At 43.9% G+C, this 17,949-nt stretch overlaps 1 protein-coding gene across 7 annotated transcripts in view; it reads left to right on the top strand.

The window, feature by feature from the left end:
- LOC138265564 (von Willebrand factor A domain-containing protein 5A-like) overlaps positions 1–17,703 on the top strand; it is a 613,576-nt gene extending 595,873 nt beyond the window's left edge. For all 7 annotated transcript variants that reach the window (XR_011199384.1, XM_069213382.1, XM_069213384.1 and 4 more), the window contains 2 exons: positions 13,321–13,447; positions 13,685–17,703. Coding sequence is in view for 6 of the 7 variants with exons in the window: in XM_069213382.1 (XP_069069483.1) it covers positions 13,321–13,447; positions 13,685–13,764 (207 nt within the window). In the remaining variant the exon portion in view is untranslated. The remainder of the gene's footprint in view (positions 1–13,320; positions 13,448–13,684) is intronic.
- Positions 17,704–17,949: the final 246 nt, after the last annotated feature.

A 17,949-nucleotide genomic window follows, 5' to 3' on the forward strand; every position in this document is an offset into this window, starting at 1 on the left:
ACCAGGAGTAGTCTGCCTGAATACAGGAGCCTCAACAGGTGTGTTGTGGTTTGGCTCTTGCTCTAGGAAAGACTGCTGGTTTAAGGATGATGGTACTAATGCTTGTAGGTGACTATGCCTGTCAAACTAAAATTCGCAACTGACGTCCCAACCCTACCGGATCACAAGCAACACCTCACTAAAATCCCAAACAGTAAGTGGTGATTTGTGGCAGCCTTTACACATGGACTCAAGAGTGTGACATCTCAGGAAGTGTTGTGGTTAACTGGAGATTACCCCTTTCTCACATTAACAACATGTCTCAATCAAACACAGGCTACAAAGGAGATGCAGTAAAGTTTTCAATAGGTTTTATTTAACAAAACTGCAAGCTACGATGAGTTGCATGGGCTGCAATGATTAGGATAATGAAAAATGCAAGAAACAGAATTGTGAATATGAGAGTCATCAATACAAAGACCCTCACCATCTTGCAATAACATAAAATGAAATGAGACATGAAATATGTCCTAATACCCTAATGTCATGTACCTAATCTTTTTATCCCAGCATTTCTTATTACCCTCAGGTTGTTGTTTGATGTTATCTTTATTTGTTTTACCCTGGAATTGAGGATTTTGTGGTCTGTCCCCTAGGCTATCTCGACCAATACTTGAATAGGTTTCTGCTATTATTTTAGGCAGCTCTCGTTCTTGATCTTGTTGCGGAACATCACGAAGCCGCATGCGCACTGCAAGTGCGACTGCTTCCCCTTTAAGGTTAATTAAAATGATTGAGGACACTGTGGCAAAATTGCCCATTAATTGCATCCCTAAATCTAGGGCTGGGGCAGCCCCATAGTCATCTTGAATTTGTTTCAGCACTTCCGGTAAATTGGCAAGTGTCGGTGTACCGTGTGCGGTTGTATAGAGCGCGGCAAATACCGTACCCCAGGTATTACAATTTTCCACTGTAGGGACCATTCCAAAGGGCAAGCACATCGTTAATATTCTGTGTTTATCCTGAGGTCCCGTATAGGGAAATAGAGCCTCCAGCGTATTAATTTTTTGTGCTAGCCACAACGGAGTTTCTTCCCGTTTGGCGGGTACTTTACCCATAATCGAATGTACAGTCACAGGATTTATACCTGGTGTTACTGCTTGTGAGTGTGCTGGAGCAGCACGTGCTGGGTTTATATTTAATGCTTGCATCACGAATTGTACTAATCGTCTATATATTGCTGTTAACTCAATGTATAAGCGACGAACCTCAGCTACTGCCAAACTTCCAACAGCAGGATGTGGTATATAGGTGGCCAATAAAGGCCAGGTAGGACCGTCATTACTTAGTGGACCTAACCTTACTGGTAATATTGTATGGGGTAGGGCGCCATCAAGCCAATTATTATGTTCTTGATAAGATAGAGGTATCTCTAAAATTGCGTACGCTCTGTATTGTCCAGGTGCGTTCGCAGGTGTATACTGGTGAAATGAATTTGTGTTCCCATCAACTGCTGGAAAAGTGACCCAAGAGTAAAAAAGTTCTGTTCTATATGCTGCGTGGGCGTCCACCATGAATGTGACTGGACCTCCCTGGGCCATTAGGCCATTTGCTAATAAGTGTGCTGTGAGAGGTTGTCTCATGTTAACAGCTATTTGTACATGTTGGGGATTCGCCATGATAGTAACACCTATGAGTTCAGAGAAGGCACGCCAAAATGGGGTTTCCTTTTAAAGTTCAAGCTTGAACAACCGCCAGTTGTAATAGGATTACCTACACAGCTGTGGTGGAAATCCTCAGTACCACGGACGTCTCCGCATACGGCATTGAGGTGTCATTATATATAATGAGACAGAGATACTCCGGAGGACCCGAAAATAAGAGCCTGACCAAACGTTGGCGGCGCCATGTCACGTAGGCTCTCATTATTCTAATGAGACTACTGGATTTTGAGCAGCAAGATTGTCCACAGTTGGGAGACTGAGTCTGACCCACAGTTGGTGACACCTGTCGCTCCAAATCCGGATTTTGCTCTGGCTAACGGGCAGTGCCTCATCCCTCCCGAAAGGTAGAGTTGAATGGGCAGCTGAGCGCATGACATATCATACTTCTCAGGGAAGTCTTGGTCACTCAGGTCGCATCCGGTTCTCTCATTCACAATTTGGTCTCATATATAAATGACAATGAAAACAGTATAAGTTTTAAAGATTGGTTTAATGAAACGACTGCATTTTAGATATCAAAGCGTGAGCTGCAATAAGCAGACCAACACAACATGACAATATTAAAATGGAGACGACGAGAGTGAAGCATAAGAATAATGCTATCATATTGCCACTTAAAGTCGATGGACTATTTTCTATCTAAATCATAATTTGAGGACAGAATGTTAAGCTCTAATCCTGCCTTTCAGGTTCCCCTGGGAGGACATTAACCCTCATACCTGAGCAAAGGCCTGTAGTCTGCGTTAGCATCTGCAGCGAAGCAAGCAGCATACAGTTGTGGTTCCCTGGCTGGAATCTTCCTCCTAACGTGTAATGGGACTAGGAAGTGTTTTTATAATAACACAGCTAATGTTCTAAGAAAATGTCCCTACGTAAGGATGTGTATTTTCTACGAATGTTGGAGACTAAACTTCTACCACGTTCACCGGCAATGTACCAAACTGTAACCTTGACTGAAGCACAAAGTGATCAAGAATGTGTTGTTTGAGAACACAGTGCTGGGCTAAGCAAAACAGTTAGATAGAAGAAATTAAAACAAGACCACAAAATTGGTTATTGTTAAAATAACAATGCAAAGCTGAATAAAATATATGTAGGTCAAAGTGCACAGCGGCCTAGTGTAATAAACTAACGTGCATGGAGCTATAACTAAAATGGCTACACAACACAGCTAGTCTAGTGCTTGGTTCCTGTAGTAGGCTGAGCTAAACCATCAGTATATATAATGTATTTATAATCATCAAGGGGCAATATGTAAATGGACATGGTGTATTCTTGTCCATATTGGTGGCTCTGGATATATCATCAACACAGGACAATGCTTCTGGATCAATATCATGCAAACACAGGCCGCAAATAGTCTTGGACTCTTCTTTTACCCTTGAGGGAGGCGACAAAAATGGTGTTGAGAGCCAAGCGCAGAGAATTGGTCAGATCCCTGTTTCAGGCGCTGTGTTTTGGCAAAAATAATAAATATCCATGGTTTTTGTATTTTTTACGGACAGTATTGTTCATTAAAGCCATACTGTTTGAATTGTGGATTGCAATTGTGCATGTATGACTTTTTAAGTGTCTGTAATCTAAGACTATTCTTTAGGAGTGGTCTGGCTTAGCTACTGGAAACAGGATTATTAATGAGAGATACTCAGGGTTCAGTTAGTCCCTGGTATTAGAGTTGTGAAAGAATCTCTCTACCTGGAGCTTTTGTCAAATGCTTAATTGGATATTGAGGTTGCACTTGCAAGCTTGACCTTATGGGTGTAATTTGACAAGACAATTCCTTATCCCAGCCGATATAGTTGCAGTATAATGCCGGGGCTTGTGCAAGAGGCAGTTCTGCGGTATATGCTTTTTTTACTTCTTCAGGAATAAGGACTGTGAATGATGGTAATATTACATTTTAATTAACACAAAAGGATGATGGACAGAGTGCTGAAACTTTTCAAACACTCACCCCCCGGGCACAGATCTGGGTTGAATCCATTGTTCTTTTGCTCCCCATGCCACCCCAGTTTGGAACCAGCCATATGCAAATCAGTCTTTAATAAAGCTCTCCATGACAACAGTCCAGCCCGAACTGCTAGGCCAGGTCTTCCCTGGACCAGAAACAAGCATCCTGAGACCACTTTCGGGACTCACCTCTCAGCAGCCAGGTTAGATTGAATCCAGTGGCACACAGAGCAAAAGACCCACATCTGGGCATACCGTTGCCACTTATAGCAGCTTTAGCAACACAAAAGGATAATGGATGTTGGGTTGAAACTCAAACACTAACCCCCAGTCACAAATCTGGGTTGAATCGTTGTTCTTTTGCTCACCAAGCCACTTCAGTTTGGACCCAGCCTTATGCAAATCTGTCTTGACCCTGCTCCCCATCAGAACAGTCCAGTCCGAACTGTGTTGCTAATATTACATCTTCCGGTGGCCAGCCCCTTTCAGCCAAGAGAATGTCATAGCTAAGTGTTAAATTTTCACAGAATATTACTTTTATTGTGTGCATTATGTCACCCTCAATCTGTATATTTAATTTGTACAGTCTGTCGGGAGGGGTGACCCGCTGATCCAGATTGCGACTCCTATGTAGACATTACTTGCTTTCACATCCACACTCTTGAAGATTCTGGCAATCTATCATGACCTCTGCCACGCTTTCTAGCAGTCATTGGCCACATCCTGTTCTGAATTAATGCTCTCTGTAAGTGTGCCTTATTTAGCCGAAATTACTGCAATCTTCTTCTTTTTGAATTGGGGTTTTTGTTATGGAAGTTTTTCTTCCTTTTTTATGATGATGTGAGATGAGCGTTCTGAGTCCTTTTTTGGTTTCACATACTCTTCTTGTTTGCACTCTGACCACTCCGCTCGCTCGGACCATTTGTCAGATGAGTCCTGAAAGGAACAAGAAGGACGTCTATTATTATAATGATACCTTTCAAGTTGTTTTAAAGTATCACTGTTACATAAATGATAATGTTTTTTGGAGCTCTCCAACTGGGGAGACTCTCCCTGTGACTATTTTTTCTTTATTGTTTCTTTATTTATCCAAGCATCTATTAGAAGACTCTGGTGCTTGCTTGGTATTGTTTTTGTCAAAATTACCTTTAAGCTGTGGCTTGTTTGGCCTGACCCCAAATTATCTCAACCTATAGATGCATAGGTGTCCGCAATACTTTTTGGTAACCTGCGCTCCTAGTCTACCAATGGAACCCGCTCAAGACATTGGCGAATTGCCAGTGCTGCTGCTTCCTCTTTAATATTTCTTAAAATAATTGAGGATGTTGTGGCAAAATTGCCTTTTAACTTCATCCCTAAATCCAGAGCAGACGCATCCTTGTTTTTTGTTTTTTAACCTGATTATTAATACATGAGGCAAAACAGCGAGTGATGGTGTACAATGAGTAATGGTATATATTGCAGCAATAACTGTACCCATATAGCACCATCATCTATGGAGGATATCATTTCAAGTGACAAACACATGGTGAGAATTCTTTGTTTATTTTGAGTCCCGTAAGGGGAAACACTGGTTCAAGCTGGTTTGTTTTTTTAACAATCCAGGATGGAATGTCCTCCTGTCTGGTGGGGACTTTACCCCAAATAACATTGATAGTTACTGGGTTAATCCCAGGTGCAGCCAGTTGTGGTTGGACAGCTTGAGCAGTCACGCTGGGGCAGCTGTTCGTTTATGCATAACAAACTGTGTTAGAGGTCTGTATAGTCTATCTAAGGGCCTGATTTGGAGTTGGAGGAGGGGATTACTCTGTCACAAATGTGACAGATGTCCCGTCCACCTTATTACAATTCCATTATAGTCTATGGAACTTATAATATGGTGGACGGGATATCCATCATGTTTGTGACAGAGTAACTCCTCCACCAAACTCTAAATCAGGCCCTAAATTATTATATAAGGAGCACAAATCTCCCACAGCTAAATTCTGTTGGTTAGGATATGGTCTGTCCCCAGCTAGAACTGGCTATGTGGCCCAATCACTACTGAGGGGACCCCATCTAATGTTCTCTAAAACATGTGGTAGGGGGCAGTGGAACCAATGTTGATGTTCCTGAAAGTTAAGGGTATTTATAAATCATGATATGGTGTGCATTGGCCTGGTACATTGTGTTGGAAATGGCCTTTCTACAAGGTCACCCCCAAACTTTTTGCCTTCCTCCTCCTCTTTTTCTGAGCTAATTTTTGCTGGCTTTAGGACTCTGCGCACTTTACCACTGCTAATCAGTGCTTAAGTGCATATGTTCTCTCCTTAAAACATGGTGACATTGGCTCATACCAAATTGGCTTATTTAATTTACTTGTAAGTCTCTAGTCACGTGCACTACATGGGCCCAGAGCCTGTAAATGTTACTAGTGGGCTGCAGCACTGGTTGTGCCACCCACATAAGTAGCCCCCTAACCATGTCTCAGGCCTGCCATTGCAGGGCCTTTGTGTGCAGTTTCACTGCCACTTCGACTTAGCATTCAAAAGTAATTGCAAAGCCTTAAACTCCCCGTTTTCTACATATGTCACCCCCAGGGTAGGCCATAGGTAGCCCATAGGGCAGTGTGCTATGTAGGTAAAAGGCAGGACATGAACATGTGTGTTCTATATGTGGTAGTGTAAAACTCCTAAATTCGTTTTACACTGCTGTGAGGCCTGCTCCTTTCATAGGATAGCATTAGGGCTACCCTCATACACTGTTTGAGTGGTAGATTCTGATCTGAAAGGAGTAGCCAGGTCATATTTAGTATGGCTAGAATGGTAATAGAAAATCCTGCTTATTGGTGAAGTTGGATTTAATATTGCTATTCTAGAAATGCCACTTTTGAAAGTGAGCATTTCTCTACACTCAAATCCTTCTGTGCCTTCCAATTCACGTCTGGCTAGGTTAGTTGACAGCTCCCTTGTGCATTTCACTCAGACAACCCCAAACACAGGATACTCAGACACACTTGCACACATCTGCATACTGACTGGGTCTTCCTGGGCCGGGAGGGTGGAGGGCCTGACACTTACATGTCAAAGGACAGTGGCCTGCCCTCACACAATGGACTGCCAAACCCCGTACTGGGACCCTGGCAGACAGGATGGAACTGAAAGTGTACCTTGTGCACTTCTAAGCCACTCTTTGAAGTCTCCCCCACTTCAAAGGCACATTTGGGTTTTTAAACAGGGCCTCTGACCCTACCAACTTAAACACTTCTGAAGTTAGACACTTCTGGACAAAATACCACTGGTGAAGAAACTCTGAACCAGACCCTGCAACCTGCCGAGAGGAACTGCCTGGCTGCCCAAAGGACTCACCTGACTGCTTTTCTGCAAAGGACTGCTGCCTTGCTGTTGCCCTGCTGCCTTGCTGTGCTCTTGCTTGGCTGAGAAGTGCTTTCCAAGCGCTTGGATATAGCTTGCCTCCTGTTCCTTGAAGTCTCAGGGCCAAAAAGGCTTCTTCCTGCAAAAGAACTCCTTGTGCGGCGAACATTTTATGCACAGCCGGCCAGAAACAACGCACAGCCTGCATCGCGGTGAAAAATCACCGCACGCCAAACCAGAATGGCGCAGCCCGGCTCCCCGAGAGAAGATCAACACAGCGCCAGAGTTGCGACCGGAACTTCGATGCACGGTCCACTGGAATCGATGCATACCTGAACCAGAACGACGCAGCCTGACTTCCAGCGAGAAGAATTGACGCAATGCATGCAGTGCAGCAGAAATTTCCCCGCATCGCCCACAGGATCGACGCAGCTCCTGTTACTTTGTCCTGCATGCCTAGGAGTTCTCTGCATCATCCCCGGGGCATCCGAATATCCCACAACCCAAAGAGGATCCATGTCTGTCTGCCAGAAATCGACGCAAAGCCTTCCCTGTGTGAAAAATATTGACTCATCGTCTGTGTGCGCCCGGAGAAACCGACACACCTCCCTGTTTTCCACGCATCTCCTCCTCTGCGGTCCCTTGCGGAGAATTTGAACGCGAACCAGGTACTTTGTGCTTGAAGAGACACTTGTTGCTTTTTAAGAACTAACGACTCTTTATATAATTTTCTAAGTGGTATCTCAATGTGTACTTATTGAATCTTGATTGTTTTGACCTACATTTACCAGATAAATATTCTATATTTTTCTAAAAGCTGGGTGGTGTATTTTTGTGGTGTTATACTGTGTTTTGATTTATTGCACAAATACTTTACACATTGCCTTCTAAGTTAAGCCTGACTGCTCAGTGCCAAGCTACCAGAGGGTGGGCACAGGATAATTTTGATTGTGTGTGACTTACCCTGACTAGAGTGAGGGCCCTTGCATGGACAGGGGGTGACCTGACTGCCAACTAATGACCCCATTTCTAACATTGGTGATCAGCGGTGAGGATAGGGCTTGTATTTGTGCAGTGACATACAATAGCTATGTGTACACAACCTACCCACAGTTAAAGGTCAACTTGACTTTTTATCTTTTTCTGCAATTTCGTTTTCTGCCTGACATTTGTAACAAAATACTCATTCAACATGTCTCTGGCTGGGTCTCAATCAGGAGCTGAAGATTTTGATCTAGCCAATCTGGAGACATACACTGTTAGCCAGCTGAAGGGGTTCTGCAAGGGGACAGGAGTACCTACCCAGGGTGCCTCCAAAAAGGAGGAATACTGAAAGGCGCTGATGGCCTGACCAGAAGCCCATTCAAATGAGAATGTTGAGGAGGAGGGTCCAGGGGATGGCCCCTCAGAGGATTTGTTGCCAGTAGTGGGGGATGTTACCCTTGGAATTGTGCCCCCTATTAACTCAGGAAGCAGTGTCTCTAGCCATAGCCTGACCGCAGAGGAAAGGAGGGAGGAGAGAGAATTGCAACCACAAATTGCAAAGTTAAACATGGAGGCAGAGGAGAGGAAAGCAGAGAGTGAAGCCAAACAAGCTGAGGCTGAAAGGGCTTTGGCTGAAAATAAACTTTTGTTGTCTCATGAACTGAATCTCAAGGAGCTGGATATCAAGGCGAGACAGTCTTAGTCCAGCAGTGATGGTGGCAGCATACAATCAGGACCTGCTGGGGAAAGGAAGGTTTGTATATCCAAAAATGTAGTACCAAGTTATGTGATGGGAGATGACATTGATAAGTGGTTGGCTGCTTATGAAGTTGCACTAAGGGCTCATGGGGTCTCTGAAGAGCCATGGGGGGGGGGGGGTGGCCTTGTGGTGGTATGTACCGGTAGTGGGGAGGGACACACTCCTTACATTGGATCCAAAGGATCAAAACACATACGCACCCATGAAAACGGCTGACATCTGAGAAATACCGTCAGAGGTTAAGGGACAGCACCAAACTCTCCACACAGAACTGGGTAGAGGTTTTTGATTTCTCTGGTAGGGCACTGAATTGATGGGTGCGGGGCAGTAAAGTAAACAATTACACAGGGTTATTTAATTTAATTCTGAGAGAGCATATGCTCAGTATTTGTTCTACAGAGTTGCGCCAGCACGTTGTTGACAGTAAGCTGACTGATCCTAGAAAGCTTGCTGAGGAGGCGGACCTCTGGGTTAGCACCAGAGTGTCCAAAAAGGTACCTGGGAGTGACCCAAAGAAGGGTGGTTCCGGTTCCCCCCAACAGAGTGAGAGGGAGGTTCAAGATGACCTAGACAAGTTCCAGAGTAAGGGGGGAAGAAAGGGTTCCCATGCCCCATCTGAGAAACAGGTTGGTGGTTCAGGTGGGCGGTGGCCCAAAGCATCAAATTCTCAACCCTGCTGCTTTGAGTGCTCCCAGATAGGTCACAAGAAAGGGGACTCTGTCTGTCCAAAGAAATCCCCCATTGGTGGGATCGCTACAGGGGAGGCCCATGTGGTCTTAGGGGAAAGTAGTCCCCATGGGGAGGTCGTAGACCATGCCTTCATCTCCTTCAGTTGGGAGGTAGACTCAGAGGGTAAGCTGGTGATCCCTAAGGGTGGAAGACGTCACTTCCACCAGGTGGGAGTGAATGGGGTCCCAGTCACCGCTCTGAGGGACACAGGGGCTAGTCATACCATGATGGTGGAGAGGCTAGTTTCCCCAGAACAGTTCGCCGACCAGGTGTGTAGGGTTACTCCAGCCCTTGGGGAGGATTTCACCCGCCCCATGGCCCTGGTGTCCCTGGAGTGAGTTGGAGAGGTGACTCAGAGGTGGGTCATAGTTAGTCCGCAGCTGCCCATTGACTGCATTCTGGGAAATGAGTTACCCCTAGTGGCAGAAGAACTAAGAGGGTTGACCCCTAAGGGTGCCCTGACAGTTCAGTTGTCTGGCAGTACCACTCCCCAGAGGAGGGTACGTGAGCCCAGATGTAGGGTCAAGGTGAGGGAGGACTCACCATGTCCCCTGTTCAGCCTCAAGATACAGACCCTGGGCTGATTGACCAGTATCAGGGTCCCACCACTGAACTGGTGGGAGGTAGAATGGAGATGGGATACAAGACCCCTGGGGCTATTGCCCCCTATTCTGAGATGCCCCAGAAGCCCCTTGGGAGCTCCCTGCCAATGCCCTCGCTGGAGGAGAAGCTCATCCAAAGGCCCCCTCAGGGCCTCCACTTTGCAGTGGATGGTCTGGGGCCTGGCTCCTGACACTGACAGTTGTCAGTGGCCTTGTTTGGTTACTGTCCTTGTGGACAGAGTTTTTCCTGGGTTGGGGACAGAAGTCAGACCCAAGGGGTGGAACGGGCCACATCACTTTGTTGGCCATGGTGGTACTGTCTGCATATTGGGATGCATCTGTGAGCAAATTAAAGTTAAGAGCATCACAGATGGGGTCCTCAGATGAAGAGAGGGGTTCCCCATGGGTCAGTTCAGTGGCCCCAGAAAGTATAGACAGAGGAGCCTCACTGAGTTCAGAAAGGCGTAGAATTGGCACGTGCCCATGCAGTAGTGGGCCATTATCCATGTTCTATCACATTAAGCAGGGAAGTCCATCAGAGTGTTGATTAGCCTACCCTGGCTTTAGGCTGGAAGGGGGATATGTTGGAAATGGCCTTTCTGCAGGGTCACCCCCAAATGTTTTGCCTTCCTCCTCCTCTTTTTCTGACCTCATTTTTGCTGGCTTTAGGACTCTGCATACTTCACCACTGCTAATTGGTGCCGAAGTGCATATGCTTTCTTCCTAAAACATGGTGACATTGGCTCATACTCAATTGGTTTATTTAATTTACTTGTAAGTCCCTAGTCAAGTGCACTACATGTGCCCAGGGTCTGTAAATTAAATGCTACTAGTGGGCTGCAGCACTGATTGTGCCACCCACATAAGTAGCCCCCTAACCATGTCTCAGGCCTGGCATTGCAGGGCCTGTGTGTGCAGTTTCACTACCACTTCGACTTAGCATTCAAAAGCAATTACAAAGCCTTAAACTCACCCTTTTCTACATATAAGTCACCCTTAAGGTAGGCTCTAGGTAGCCCATAGGGCAGGGTGCTATGTAGGTAAAAGGCAGGGCATGAACATGTGTGTTCTATATGTCCTGGTAGAGTAAAACTCCTAAATTCGTTTTACACTGCTGTGAGGCTGCTCCTTTCATAGGATAGCATTAGGGCTACCCTCATACACTGTTTGAGTGGTAGATTCTGATCTGAAATGAGTAGCCAGGTCATATTTAGTATGGCCAGAATGGTAATAGAAAATCCGGCTTATGGTGAAGTTGGATTTGATATTGCTATTCTAGAAATGCCACTTTTAGAAAGTGAGCATTTCTCTGCACTCAAATCCTTCTGTACCTTCCAATCTACGTCTGGCTAGGTTAGTTGACAGCTCCTTTGTGCATTCCACTCAGCCAACCGCAAACACAGGATGCTCAGTCACACTTACACACATCTGCATACTGAATGGGTCTTCCTGGGCTGGGAGGGTGCAGGGCCTGACACTTACATGTCAAAGGACAGTGGCCTGCCCTCACACAATGGACTGCCAAACCCCGTACTGGGACCCTGGTAGACAGGATGGAACTGAAAGGGGACCTTGTGCTCTTCTAAGCCACACTTTGCAGTCTCCCCCACTTCAAAGGGACATTTGGGTGTTTACACAGGGCCTCTGACCATACCAACTTCTGAAGTTAGACACTTCTGGACAAGAACCAATGGTGTAGAAACTCTGAACCAGACCATGAATCCTGCCAAGAGGAACTGCCTGGCAGCCCGAAGGATTACTCTGACTGCTTTTCTGCAAAGAACTGCTGCTCTGCTGTTGCCCTGCTACCTTGCTACCCTCTGGCTCTGCTGAGAAGTGCTCTCCAAGGGCTTGGTTCCTTGAAGTCTCAGGGTCAAAAAGACTTCATCCTGCAAAAGAACCCCTTGTGCGGCGAAAATTCGACGCACAGCCTGCCAGAAACGATGCACAGGCAAGTCACTGCAAGCTGAACCGGAACAACGCAGCCCGGCTCCCTGAGAGGAAATCGACGCGGTGCCAGCGTTGTGACCGGAACTTCAACGCATTGCCCACTGAAATAGACGCATAGCAAAACTGGAACAACGTAGCCCGACTTCCTGTGAGAAGAATCGACGCAGCGCCTGCCGTGCGATAGAAAATTTCCCACATTGCCCACTGGATCGACGCAGCTCTTGTGACTTGGTTCTGCATGCCCAGGAATTCTCTGTATCATCCCCGGTGCGTCCGAATACCCCGCAACCCGAAGAGGATCCAAGTTTGCGCACCTGAAATCGATGCAAAGCCTTCCCTGCGTGAAAAATATCAATGCATCATCTGCGTGCGCCCGGAGAAACCGATGCACACCTCCCTGTTTTCCACGCATCTCCTCCTCTGTGATCCCTTGTGGAGAATTTGAACGCAAACCAGGTACTTTGTGCTTGCAAGAGACAGTTGTTGCTTTTTAAGAACTAAAGACTCTTTATATCATTTTCTAAGTGATATCTCAACGTGTGCTTATTGAATCTTGATCGTTTTGACCTATATTCTATATTTTTCTAAACACTGTGTGGTGTATTTTTGTGGTGTTATACTGTGTTATTTCATGATTTATTGCACAAATGCTTTACACATTGCCTTCTAAGTTAAGCCTGACTGCTCAGTACCAAGCTACCACAAGTTGGGCACAGGATAATTTGGATTGTGTGTGACTTACCCTGAATAGAGAGAGGGTCCCTGCTTGGACAGGGGGTAACCTGATTGCCAACCAAAGACCACATTTCTAACACATTGGCTGCTGTGTATGTCTGAAATGTGTTTGCATTAGCATCTACTGCAGGAAAAGTGACACTAGTAAAATACTTCCGTTTTGTATGCATCGTGAACCTCAACCATGAAGGTAACATCTACACCCCTATTAGGTAACCCAAAATAAATATAAATGTACTGTAGCACCATGCCTGCAGTTAGCAGGAATATGAATTGGATTCCCCATTTTAATATACGGAATTCAGAGAGGGAAGTACTAAGGTGGAGTATTGTTTTAAAGGTACAAGCTTGAACAACCTACAGACAAATATAGCTGCTTCCTATAACGCTGAGAAGGTCTTAATTCCTCAAACCATGGATGTCTTTGTTTTAAGGTGAATTGGGGAACTTGGGCACACAAAGAAGCTTCTTAGGAGATCCGTTAAATATTAAATACGTACTTGACCTATGAACGTTGGTGGCAACATGTCCTCACCATCTTTCCCTCTCACCAGGATATTGATTCCACAGTTTGGGCAACTGTTTTGGCACTGATCTGTCTTCACAGCACTAGCATTGACCGCAGGGATGAGTGGGAGCTACTTGAATGGAAAGCACTGTCATGGGTCAAGGTAAAGGCAGGTAAGACACATAGCTGGAGAATGTTCTCGTACTCTGTCTGGATTAGGACATGTATGTCTCTTTTTAGTATTCTTCACTTAATTTTGTGTGTCCTTGATTCCTCCACTTTCACCATTGCATTTTCTTCACCCTCATTTCTTACCTTCCTGGCTCTTCCCCATGACAAAGTCACTTGAGGTACAGCAGCCACTGTTTAATATTCCTACTTCTAATTGATTTTGTTTTCTTATTTTCTAGGTTCTATTCTGGGAGGGTGTATAATGGCTGGAAACTCCCTTCTGAAGGCATCTGTGGAGGCTAAAGTATTTGGGATGTGAGCGGCTACACTGGATGTTTCTGCTTCTCCTTCGCATCCCTGAGCTTGAGCTGATTTCTTGTTCCTTTCTGTTACATCCTTTTGCTAAAAAGAAATGTAAACTTTAAGTACACCTGACCTGAGCCTTTCAGAATATGTGAGCTCCACTGTCTGACAATAGCATTTTGATAGGCACTTTACAGTCTCCACATTGTGATATAGTTGACTTTCCTGAAGCTGCATTATGGGCTGTTTCTGAGTCGCTGGAGCAATATTTCTACGGGAGATACCACGCCTGTAAAGTAAAATGAGTTCCTGCGCACATTTTTCTCTAGCTAAAAGCTCGGGGGAATCAGCCCAGAAACTGGCCGAGAATAGGAAACCACATACAGTATTAGATCCAGCAATTCTGAGATACTGGTCTGAGACAGTAACTTCAAGCCCAGCATTTCCTACTGCTCTTACCAGATATTTCTGAAATGGACAATACAGGGCCAGACTTTAAATTGGTATATTTTTATCAAAGTGATCACATCTGTATCAGGTATCTTCAGCAAACAGTAGTTTTCATATTAAAGTCCTAAGCTGACACGTTTTGCAACCTCATAGTAGGCATGTAAATGTTAAACATAGCCATGAAGAATGGTATTCTGAAAAGCCTTTGATGTGCCTTTCATCAACTGTTTACTCCATAGGGTTTTCGAACTGTTAATCAGTGCAAGCTCTATTTGAATTTAGCGATTCTGCAGTTTTATATAAGTAATACATTTTCTATAAACAGGCCCAATGGAATTATTTGGTATGGGAGGAACCAAATTAAGCAGCAGTGTTTACTAAATTATGCACAAGAAAATGCAAATTATGCTGCAAAATCCAGCACATTTTGTAATAGTATCAGTCATTTTTTTGTCATTTTTACACGTTTGCACTGTCTGGACAAAGCGTTCGCGGAACTGGTACTAGTTTAACACTGAAATACATCAATGCACAGCTGAAAGGTTGTTTGTCAAGTGCCTTCTGCTGCACAGCAACACGCATTGCCATATTTTTATAAACTTTTGATCCATTTGAGAGAGAAACAATTTTTTTGTTAAAATCTACAAATTATGCAACAGATGTTGGATTATGTGGCAAATGCGGGAAATCCATAACTATGCAAAAAACACCACAGAATCGCATAATTCGAGTGACTCAATCTTCAAATAATAAAGCCATTGCCAAAATTAAAAAGATTACGGAAATAAGCAATGGAACTCGTAATCTATGGAAACATGCAGTTATGTTTGTTTTCAATTGAAATCAGGAATGCGAAGTGCGAGGTAAAGAGCAAAACATATAACACACTGGTACCGATGTGATCAAGCCCAAAAATATCTATGATCCACTTTACATGTTCTTGCTAGGTAAGGACATGCCACCTGCTGATTCTGTGTAGACAAATGCAAACTGAATACAGTGCACTTGGTAGAGATTACACAACACACAAACTGTATAGAGTTACACATCACCCACATTGTAATCCTTTCAATCTCCATCTCCTAAATGTAACTGACTCATGCACAAGTGACAGATATGTAAGGAAGGCATAAAAAAACGTAGGTGATGTAAGGCTAGCACAGCATGTACAGCTACCTCTGACAAACACGAGACAAAAATGGGCATGGGACACTCTTCTCAGTTAGTTCCTCTTTCTTTATTCAAAATACTTTTTACACCCTATATACCGGGATCACAAAGCAATTAATTAGAAGAACATGAACCATCCAGAACTCTGCAGCCACACTCATCGTCAACTTCCCACACAGAACTCACATTACACCATGCCTCAAGGAAATATACTGGCTTCCAATACACAAACGTGCTGAATTCAAACTTCTCATACCCATTTTCAAGGCACTCTACAACTCAAGCCCTAAACTATCTGAACAGTCGCATCTCCTTCCACCAACCATCCAGATACCTCTGTTCAGACTCATACTCGCTAACATCCCAGGCTTACACAGAACCAGATGAGGAGGACAAGCGTTTTCTTACATCTCTCCTAAACCGGGGAACAATCTCCCTCTCCACATCAGAGCCTCTTCCTCTGTTCTAGAATTCCGCAAGAAGCTGAAGATCTGGAATTTCAGTTTACCAGCCTTAAATAGGTAGGGCTAGGCACACACACCTACAACACAGCCCCAGGATACCCTTGCCGGTGATACTGCTGTATACATATTCACATAGCATAACACAGGACACTTGTCCAACACATGTTTATATGCTATGTCAATGCCAAAGCCATGTATCTGTACAAATCATGAAGTACTGTGTGCAAATTGCAGTTGATGTACTAATTTGAAAACATTGAATAAAGTTATAAAAACAAGACACAAGGAGTTCAGCATGTTTGTCACTGAAAACCTACGACCTCAGGTGGGGTTCTTACTGCCATAATGTGCCCACAAATTTCTCAAAAATTAACAGGCACATTTTTGTTCAACTGGACTCTGTGAGTTGAAAAATAAGTGATCTACAACTGTAAATATGGGTAACAGAATACAACTACAATTGTTAGTGTGCAGAGAGTACGTAGAGGGATTGCTTACAAATAGAATTGGATTTTCTGTGGTGGAATGGTAGTGCAAGCTTGCTAAAGGTACTGCGGACCCATTCCTTTTTACCTAGTTCTATTCCTATGATGACCTTGTACTTTTTATGTGATCATTTGGGATGCAATATGTTATATCAGAGATGTAAACATTGCACTATCACTAAATACACCACTTTAATAAACACCTTTAGATCAGAAGCTTGTCCCAGAAATCCAGAAAAAGTATTCCTTTCCTAAGGGGTACACATACCCTTCTTGTGGGCGCTCTTTTTCATGTCAAGTCTAAACTCTTATGTACTGTTATGTACTGAGTTCTCAGATGTTGTGCGGGATTTTCACTTCTCTCATCACTTAAAAGGGTACCTACTTTTTTAGATCTAGAGTACATTTGTGTCTGACATTTTCTTTACCACCCTCAGTCAAAAGGAAGATCTCAAGCATAGTTTTAAGAAGGAAGCCTTTTATGTCACCAGTTCTCTGTAGACATCTGTAGCTTCCTATTGCTATCTTAAAAAAAACTCTTTGAATTCATCAGTATAAAAAAGGAGAGTCAGCAAAGTCATGCTACCTGAGCACTATGGAGTTGAACGGGCATGTGGTGAATCCTAGACAGTGCTACACAGGTCAGAGGAAAAGGATGATTTCAGCGTTTAGATAATGAATAATTTGTGGGTTTATTCAGAAAATGCCAAATTCCTTTTTCTGCTTCTCTGTTCCTTCTTATAGCCAAGTTTGATCGGGAGGGGTAAATCTATTTAACATGGTGTCAATAAAGATGTTGCATATCCATGTTACTAATTACTAGGCAAATGCTTAATGCCCTCTTCCCATAATGCTTATTGGAAGTCTTTTATGGTGGCTTCACCCACTATACATAATGGTTCATATACTATTAAGGGTCACTTGCCATGAATGCCTTTGAGAATGCTAACCTCCTGCTGATGGTGACATTTTATTTACTTGTAATACTTCATCAAGTCATTATCTGCAGTTATCAATCAGAGCCTATTTTATTTGCTATACTGTTGGTGTTACATTGTGCTCTATTTTTCCCTTTAGCTCCAAGTGATATTATCTAATGCACATATTTTCTATTGACTGATGGAGATTTACCGTCTCCCTCAGGAACACTTTTGAGTAATATGTGGAATTACCTAATTGGCTTTATGCATTGTGATGTGTCACGGGATTAAACTGTGCAACCACCATTTTTGAGTACCCATGCAGGTTCCTGAGCATGTCTAAAGCATGGAGGCATTCTCAGTGGGAATGATGGAGTGTCTCTTTTCATTCACTTATTGCTCATAGAACTTGAATATGGCTATGTCTATTACCTGCTCTGTTGTCTGTTATGTTCTGTTTAATCTAAATATTAAATAACAATATAAAATAGGGGCTTTCACTTGTATTATTTATTCAGATAGTCATTTGCTCATTGCACATCTCTGAAAATTTAATTTGTACCTTATTGTGAGACACCTGCAGCGTCACATAACTTAAAGGCACATTCCATTTTGGCAAATTTCATGTACTGAAAGCCCTTGATTGCCTCCTCTTAAACATAATTAATACCATATCCAAGCTCTTTTCTGCAACCGTGCAATAAACTTCCTA

The sequence above is a fragment of the Pleurodeles waltl genome, chromosome 11 (assembly GCF_031143425.1).
Source record: "Pleurodeles waltl isolate 20211129_DDA chromosome 11, aPleWal1.hap1.20221129, whole genome shotgun sequence".
In the NCBI taxonomy this organism is placed as follows: domain Eukaryota; kingdom Metazoa; phylum Chordata; class Amphibia; order Caudata; family Salamandridae; genus Pleurodeles; species Pleurodeles waltl.